The 9,538-nt window shown below is 44.2% G+C and overlaps 1 protein-coding gene across 1 annotated transcript in view; it reads right to left on the minus strand.

Moving 5' to 3' along the window:
- LOC124871432 (inactive dipeptidyl peptidase 10-like) overlaps positions 1–6,285 on the minus strand; it is a 239,827-nt gene extending 233,542 nt beyond the window's left edge. Inside the window, exon 1 of the mRNA XM_047370704.1 lies at positions 6,068–6,285. Coding sequence (XP_047226660.1) covers positions 6,068–6,127 — 60 coding nt within the window. The 5' untranslated portion in view covers positions 6,128–6,285. The remainder of the gene's footprint in view (positions 1–6,067) is intronic.
- Between the last annotated feature and the right edge of the window lie 3,253 nt (positions 6,286–9,538).

Genomic DNA, 9,538 nt, shown 5'->3' on the forward strand with positions numbered 1-9,538 from the left:
CCATGAAAGATAAATCTGAATGTTGGGCTGAATTGGAACATTTTCACAGCATCTCAGGGTGAACTTTGTCCCTAATTGGTTTGAATCTGTTTGTTGGGACACCCCAACTGTTCATCTGCTCAGAAACCTGGGGAGGAATGTGTGACTGTGAACCATCTCTGATCTTTATGGATCCAACTTGTTTTTAGAGATCCTCGAGTCATTTAATGGAGAGGAACTGAAGGATTCTGCTGTGGCCACTTACAGACTTCATGCTACTTTCATCTTGTCTCGCAGTCCTTCACAGTGCTGCAGCTATGATGGGCCTGATGGTGGGGGATGTCAGCTTCAGCTCTTGGAGGTACTTTATCTTGTCATCATGAGACGGAGGCTCAGCCGTTTTGCTCCTCTATAAATCAGTGGCAGTCAGAGCCAAACTTCTGCAGCCTGAGTTTGCAGAGTTACAGCACAGCTTGAGGAATGTGGCACCTTTACTTCCAGCACCTCGTGCTCCTGTTGCTGATGATCGCACTCAGAGCAGCTCTGACACTGATGCCTGCTGCTCTTCTTGATCTCAGTTTGTGGCGCCAATCTGCATGTGAGTGGACCCGACACCTCTAAGGGGTGGTGATGACACGTTAAACTCGGTGTGAACCCGGAGCGATTTTTTAACGCAACATGTGCCAGAAGGACTCCTCAGTGACATGAAGAGGGCAGGATTAAGAGGATAACAGAGCGGTTCCAACCTCAGAGCCAGATGATGGGTCATGAGGAGATTAATGGGCTTTTTGTGCAGCACACAAGAGTTTTGAAGTGCTTAAACCCAGCTATGATCCCTGCTTGTTTCACTGGCTCTCAGCGAGCCAGAGGCGTCCTGCAGAGCTGCAGCCGAGGCCTCCAGGTGGTCCAAGATGCTCCTCACTGCCAGTACAGCTCCTGCTACATATCCATTAAAACACATAAGACGTGCTGTGAAAATTACTGTAATTTCTGCCAACATGTCGGTTCTCCAGGCAAGCAAACATCAGGCTGGATCTTCCCAGGTGGTCTGTCCAGTCCGTTTTTAGTTCTGCCTCAAATGTTCTCATTCAACAGAACATAAGGATGAGTTTTTTCTCAATGGAAATTAGCAATGCTCAGTTGGTAATCTTTAACATTCACTTTCAGATGTTTCTGTTAAAGTGAAGCTGAACCAAAGGTTCTCCTTCATCTCTGAAGCTGCATCCTCATGGTTTCATATTACAATAAAACACAAACCTGCATCAATTATTTCATTCTCTAAAATCCAGGTTCTTCATTTTTATGAACAGAAATCAGCTTTTTATTGCTGATTACTCTGATTTATATAACATTTCAGAACCTTACGGAGCAGAGGTTCTGATCATGGCTGATCTACTGATGCACACACACAGACAGCTCAACAAAATGAAACATTCTGCTTTGTTCATCACGACTCTGTCTCTTCCCAACATGTCCGGTCTGCAGTTGCCTTCTGGGTGGGTTGTGCTGCTGGGCTTCAGGTGGAAACATTTTCTGTCAGGATGTGATCAGAAGAAGGCTGCGAGCTTCCGGAAGTTAAATCCTGTACGTCTGAGTGTCAATACACAGAGTCTATACAGACTGTGAGACAGAACGGTCCTCTGAGAAGATTGAATAAATCCATCCATCCTCCTCTTATCCTGATCCGGTCGCATCAGTAATGAGTCCAGGAGGGAAACCACTACCTCTCTTACAGTTTAAACCCAAGAATGAGCCCATACTAGCTAAGAATACTATAATTTCAACAGATTGTGTGATTCTGGGTTGAACCGGGTCACACAAGCTGCTAACACTGAATCCAGACTATTTCTTCTCTTTCTTCAGCTGATCTGAATGCAGCCATCTGAAGGAGAGGCTGGTCTGAAACAGTAAATCAGATGGTTCCACTGGGTCCATTTTCTAACTTGCCTGTAAAGACACTAAAAGGACAGCAGTCTGCTGAGTGGTTTGATCCATTCATACTGATAAAGTTTATAATAAGACAATAAAGGATTTTAGGTGTAAAATGGGCTCTTTGTTGTAAAGAAGAGTAGCTAAAAATGAGTAGCGTTCAGTCTATCAGTTTGAGTCACGTCAGCCTGTAGCAGATGTGCTGAGTGGATGCTGCAGGAGACATGCAGCGAGATATTAAACCACTGAAAGTTCAGATCCATCAGGTCCAGGTAAACCTCAACAGGACAGGAGAAGAATCCAGCAGGGTTCTTCTTTAATGGATCCTTCCTGCTTTAAAAAGTTCCATCAGTGCAATGATGCAAACAAGAAACATGTGGCTGAGACCAGAGGAATCATGATGTCAACCTGCAGCTTTTTAAAGGTCTTTTCTTCTCCACACGGTGCTCAGCTCACTCAACATGTTCAGGTCTGCAGAACATGAAACTACGGGTTCTACTTCAACTGAAAGATCTAAATCCAGACTTTAGGAAATCTACTTGAAATACTTAAAATAATTACTTCAGAGATTGATTTAATACTTGACAGTTTCCTGTTGACCATCTTAATTTCACTCATCTTCTACCAGAGACCTGAAGGTTCTCTTTGCAAAGCCTATTATAACCATTTTAACCAAAACTTTGTCCAAATATGGTCACAGCTTCCTTCCTGTGTCAGTGTCTTTGTCTCTGACATGAATCCTGATATGAGTGATTTGAAGGCTGAGACCAGAAAGTTCTATTGTAAAGAGGTCTGTTTCCCATCAGAATCAGAACCAGCTTTATTGGAACAAACAAGGAATTTGACTTTGGTTTCACAGTGAAAAGATTATAAATATAAAAACCTTAGAGGAAATAAAATAAAGGATACAAGGAAGAGAGGCTGCATGGTGGAGCAGTTGGTAGCACTGTTGCCTTGAAGGTCCTGGGTTCAAATCCCAGTCTGGGGTCTTTCTGCACGGACTTATCATGTTCTCCCCATGAATAGATGGGTTACTTCAGCTTCCTCCATCAGTCCAAAACTGTGACTGTTAGGTTAACTGGTCTCTCTGCATGTCCCTCAGTGTGTGTGTGTATGGCTGTCCTATGTGTCTCTGCGTTGTCCTATGATGGACTGGTGACCAGTCCAGGGTGTTCCCTGTCTTTCACCCAATGACTGCAGCAGATATGGATTTTTGTTGTCACCATGTTTCAGGCTAAGGTGTCTTTATTTACACTATATACAGTATATATATATATATATATATATATATACACGCTATATCTTTGAAGCCTAATTCATCTTTATTAGATAATATTTATTATTAGGAATCTGATTAACTGCCTGCACTGCTGCTCCTGTTAAGATATCACCAATCAGAACAAAAGGTCTGATTGGTGTTTCTGCTCAGTTTTATTTAGTGACTGCAGGTCAACTAAGTTCTGTTAAGTAAGTAAGCAAGTGGACTTTATTTTTATAGCACATTTAACAGGTCACAAACCACAAACAGCATTAAAACAATATCACTGAGCATAAAACTGGTTAAAGCCAGTCTGAATAAATCCAGCTGCTTCGTAAAGCAATCAACAGAGTCAAAGATGGAGGCAAAGCCTTCCACAGCCAGGAGGACACATCTCCTCTGGTCCTAAAATGGGTTCCTGGAACCATGAACAGTGACTGGAAGATCTCAGCCTGCGAGAAGAACTGTAGGGCTCCTGAAGGTTGGAGATTATGGCAGGGTCTTGACCACACAGGGCTATAAACATCAGTATTAAAAGTTTAAAATGAATCCTATCATGTACCGCTAGCTGACTTGAAAACTGGCTCAGAGTTCATCTGCTTAGCTGTCTTTCTCTCCTAGATGAAGCCACTAAAGGAGCTACAACCATTAACATTTACTTTTCCTTCCCATAGAAAGTACTCCTGGATCAGTGCTTCTTTGTTCTCTTTGTGTCTCTGCTCTGTTCTATCAAACCTCCAGTCGGTCGTGGCAGATGGCCGCTCACACTGAGCCTGGTTCTGGTTCTGCTGGAGGTTTCTTCCTGTTAAAAGGGAGTTTTTCCTCTCCACTGTCGCTACATGCATGCTCAGTATGAGGGATTGCTGCAAAGTCAACACCAGTGACTGTCCACTGTCTCTACATGCTCATCCAGGAGGAGTGAATGCTGCAAGTCACTGACTGGATGCAATCTGCTGGGTTTCCTTAGATAGAAAAACTTTTTATCCAGTTTGAATAAATAACTGAATCTGACTGGTTGATGGTTAGGATTAATTGGAATTGGGCGACTATGGCTCAGTAGGAAGAATAGTTGTCTTGCAATCAGAAGGTTGTAGGTTCAATTCCAGCTCCCTCCTGGATTTCCATATGTCAATGTGCCCCTGGGCAAGGCACTTAACCTCAAGTTGCCTACCGATCTGTGTATGAATGTGTGAGTGTTAGTGAGTGCGATTGGGTGAATGTGGCTCTAGTGTAAAGTGCTTTGAGTGGTCTGTATGACTGGAAAAGTGCTATATAAGTTCAGTCCATTCACCATTTAATGTATGAACCTGACTTGAAATCTGTATGATTGGACTGAACTAGCTTTGTAAAGTGCGTTGAGGTGAATTGGTTTAAAATAATAATAAAATATTTCTTTAAAATAAACTGAATTGAATTGAATGTTTCCTGAACCTCCTACATGGTTCTGGCTTTCTTTCAACAGCGGCTTTCTTCTTGCCATTTTTCCATAAAGGGGAATTTCTTTTGGGTCAATAACTTATAGCTGTCCTGTGGACAGATTTTAACACCCAAACTGAGGATCTCTGCAGCTCCTCCAGAGTTACCATGGGCTTCTTCTCTGATTAATGCTCTACTTGTCTGCCAGTTTAAGAGGACAAAGCTTGGGAGAAGGTTTTCTAACCTAACAAAGCTTTGAACTTCTCCATAACTTTCTCCCTGAGCTGTTTGTCTGACAAACCTTTAGCCTGGGTTTTATTTAAGGGGATCGGAGGATAAGGGGACTTATTGCATGTTTATTTGTAAAGAAATTTTAAAACCATGACTCATTTTCTTCCACTTTCCAGTTTAGAACTACTTTATGTTGGTCAGTCACATTGAAATAAACTGGAGGCTGTCTGAAAAGTCTTCAAGAACAGCTGTGAATTTAACACTCGTGAAAACACTCCGGTTCTGTTCTGCTAGAGGTTTTGTAGAAAATCTCCACCTTGAGCTCCATCAGATCCACCAATCCAGGTGAGGAGCTGGGTTTGTCACAAGAGTCTCAGCGAAAGGAAACTGTATCAGAATCTGCTCCTAAATGACTAAATGTCTTAAAAAGCTACATCAACTCATCTTTAATCCCGAAATTAACTATTTCAGTCTCCTTCTAGCCCGTCCAGAACCGAACGCCTGCGGGACACCTCCGGGGGAGGATCAGTACATTTCACCCCAAGCTAAATTTCTGAGGAAGTTGAAAAGTGATGCAGAACCTGCGGCCGAATCGATACCTCTGCTCAGTCTCTCAGGCCCAGATAAACAGTTTAGAAAGCGCGCAAACACTGACGCTGCGTGACAGTCAGCTGCAAACAAACTGCGCATGTCGCGCAGAATGCACAGTTTCCACGCTCCTTTAGCGCAGGAATAATGCGGATTCTGCCGTGCACGGAATCATCCTCTCATTATTCCCCCTCATCTTTAACACACACACACACACTTTAAATTAAATGTATTCTCCATCTCAACAACAACAGGTCCGGAATCAGAACCTTCATAGACCTTCAGAGCCAACAGAACCCTGCTTTCTGCAGAACTCTTTCCACATCACAACTCGGGAGTTTATCTGAAAGAACCGAACATCTACCAACAAGCACCGGGACGTGACATGAATGAAAAGGCTCCTCTGAGCTCCTCTGTCCATGCTGCACACTCAGAGCTCGTCGTTTCAAACAGCCAGAAGATTCCTGGAAATCTGCTCAATGCGAGATGTTTCTCCCAGAAGCTGCAACTTCAGGACGGTGACAGCGACACGGACGGGCTCCGGAGCGCTCCGCGTCAATGCGCATCAAGCGCCACCAAACCCGCACTGAAGTTTCCATCCATCACAGAGCTGCTGCTGCTCTCCATGTACAGTACCAGCAGAGGAACCGGAGTGAGACAGCTTACCTTGATGGTTTTTGTAGACTGGCATTTCACCTGATGGGATACGGTGGCCGTTTGGTTCATCTTCTGGCTCAAAGTGTCCAATGATCCGAGCGACGCTTGGCGGAAGGAAAAACGCCAACCAGTCCGTCCTGAAGAAGTCTAGAGGCTGAGATGATCTGCTTTGCTCCGTGAGCGGCTGAAGCGCAACCTGCCTTTGATGGTCCCTGCTGCATGAAGAAAGCTGCGTGCGCAATGATGAGCGGTAACCAGGGGCGACCGCAAGAAATCCTGAGAGGGGAGTGGGGGGGGGGGGGGGGGGGGGGGGGGGGGCTGGTTCACTGTAAACAAGTACAGAAAAACAGAAAATCTGAAAATAACTTGAAACATCAGAGACAGCATGAAACACTTCTTCAGGCTTTTTCATTTTGTCACAGGTTGGAAGTTTAATCTGCATGTTTCATGTTTGTAGTTTTTTTTCATAACCAACTGCAAGTTATTTACCCAGGATGCAAAGCACAGGAAGAAACTGGACCACCAATCCAGAGGCAGCTGGTTGAGCTTCCTTAAGGGGAGGAGGTACAGGTGGAGAGGGGTGGATGGCCGAGAGCCACCAGAACCAGAACAGGTGCTAGTTCTTGGCAGGAGGGTTAGGAGACGACTCGAGGGGTTGGGCGGAGTCTAGGACCCGCAGAGAAGGTCCCTGCTGTGGTGGACGACTTAAGATGTCCAAGGAGCAGGAGGACTTCTCTGAACTCCCTTACATGGACCTGATGTTAGCAGGACTTTTAGGGAACTTTTTGAAATCCCTGTTTTATTTTAGTTAACTTTAAAAGTATTTGGACCTTTGTTTTTATCTCAGTTCAATTAAAATTCTAACTCCTTTCAGAGATTTGTTCTTCGGTTGCCATTTTGCACCCCCCCCCCCCTTAAAAGAACCCTCTACGCTGGTCCTCAGTCTCGCCTTGGTGAGTGTTATCTGGATTTTATGTCATAGAACAAGTCAGTAGCAATTGTGAAGAGGATGGAAACTGTGGTGTTGTATTCAGCCCGCTGGGTCAGAACCACCTCTGGCTGAAGGTCATTTTGGAGTTTGTCTGGATGGATTTAGCTCCATCCATCTTCCCATCAACTCTGACCAGCTTCACACAGCATGATGCTGCCACCGCTGTCCTTCACTGTGGGGGTGGTGTGCTCAGGGTGATGTGCAGTGGTGGCTTTCTTCCACATAGTGTTTTGAATGTAGGCCAAAGTGGTCCATGATGGTCTCCTCTGAGCAGAGCACCTTCTTCTACAAGCAGCGTCTCCTACATGGCTTGCTCCTGCAGGACTTCTGACTTTTTTTCAACAATGATTTTCTTCTTCACAGTTTCCCATAAAGACCAGCTTTCTTAAGTGCATGACTAACAGCTGTCCTGTGAGTCCTCCATCTGAGCTGTTGGTTTCTGCTGCTCCTCCAGAGTTACCTCATGGTTGTTTCTTTGACAAAGATCTGATTTACTGAGATTAAAGCCATTGACTAATTAGATAACTTAAAGATCCACTAGATTTTATTTGGAGTATCAGAATAGGCGGAATGTGTTCAGTATGGTCACCATGCAGAGGTTTTTATTCTGAAAAAAGGAATTATTTTCCTTCCACTTAATTTGTCATCATCATTTACCTTTTGTGAGCGAACAGTCTTCACCACAGAAAACAAATGATCCTCCTCTGTCAGAAAAACCAAGACTTTAGTGTAGTTTAATTTGCTTCCTGATCAGTCTGTCCTGCAGAGATAAAACTGAGTTCTTTATGTGACCCGGTATCTCTACATTGCCATATAATGTAAACATGACTGGAACCAAACGTTCTAATGCAATCATTAACTGAAGACTCACCTGAATCAGTGAGCGAGATCAGTCCTCACACAAACATATTACTGTTACATTTTATACCTGATCATCTCATCTGCAACTCTGTTCTGCCCCTTTTAAATCATCTCAGCTCCGTGCTGGATCATGGTTCTGCTGGGCTGGTTCTGAAAGAAGATTGTGTGTCATTAAAGCAGCAGTTTGAGAGTTTCAACAATGAGCTGGAGAAGATTATTTTTTTATGTTATGTCTTCAGTGTTTTCTGCTGACAGTTTGTTTTAGATTGTTGTGCAGAAACAACACCTGCAGATTACTTAAAAGCCTAAAATATTTATTTTCTAACAAAAAATTGTTTTAGTGTATTTCTGCCCAGAATGATGTTCTTCTGTCAGCAGTGGTTGTCTGCAGGAAGAAGCTGCAGCAGCATTACGTTTGCATCAAAACAGCCTCACACGCAGGAAGCTGCTGAAAGAAAAATTTTCTAGATCATCAAGAACTTCAACATCAGGGCTTCAGTTGCAGAGAAGAAGCCTCAGCACATCCAGAAAGCTCCAGTATGGTCTCTACAGGGTCTTGTTACCACCAGTGCAGAGTCTGTTCAACACTGGCAGCAGGTGCAGGGCAAGAAGGTCAGCAAGGACAAAGATTCTGCAAGAGGAACAAGGATGGACAGCAGGAGACTGGAGCACAGCTATTCTCTGATGAATCCTCTTGATGGGTCAGAACATCTGGAGAAATAAAGCTACCAAGAGTCCTTTGTGGTGACAATAGTGAGTCATCCTGATCCCATTCATGTGTGAGGTTGGTTCTCTTCCAAGTCAGCAAGGTTGGAAGAGAACAAAAAGCAGAAAAAAAAAAGCAAGCTGGTCCAGAACTCTGCTATGGATAAAGAGTTGGATCAAAGCCTCCTCCAAGTGCAACTTCTTCCAACAAACCCAGGAACAGCTTGGAGATTACCTGTGACAGAAACAGAAGCTAATGTTGGACCACTTGTTGCTGAATATTGGACTACTTGCACAGACACCAGGCCTCCTGATGCTTGCGGCCATTTTGTATCCAGGACAGTCCGCGCCTCCATATCCCGTCGAGCATCACGACTGTTATGACGGGGCGTCTCAAGTCTGACGTCACAAGACGCTATATAGGAAGGCGGACATTTTAAAACTCGCTTTCCAGCTGGCAATATTGACGGGGTTGCCACGCAACTGGAGCGTCCTTGGAAGTAACAGAAATCCCACGTGGAGTTTCCAGTTATTTCTCTCTCTCGTTGGCAAACAAACAATTCATAACTGAGGTTTTTGGACTAAGAAGGCCAGGAATTTCACTTTGCCGATCAAAGACGTGAGTTTAACACGTAACTAAAAACACGGAGTTCGAGGAAACGAACCGCCATCGTGTTTCATCCCTAGTCGACTGCTGATGGTCAGATCCTATTTTTCCTTTTCGTCAAGAAGACCAAAGGACAGGACTGACCGCTCTCTTGGTGTAACTGCGGACGCGCAACAACACTCAGCCCCCCTTTTCCCTCCCACTCGCTGCCCCGAAGGAAACTTCACCAAGTAAAACCCATCTTTTATTTAATCTTTTATTTCTTTATTAGAAGGCCTGGGCAGGGTCAGAGGTTGTAGAAGCGATCAGAATCGCT

The sequence above is a fragment of the Girardinichthys multiradiatus genome, chromosome 7 (assembly GCF_021462225.1).
Source record: "Girardinichthys multiradiatus isolate DD_20200921_A chromosome 7, DD_fGirMul_XY1, whole genome shotgun sequence".
In the NCBI taxonomy this organism is placed as follows: Eukaryota; Metazoa; Chordata; class Actinopteri; order Cyprinodontiformes; family Goodeidae; genus Girardinichthys; species Girardinichthys multiradiatus.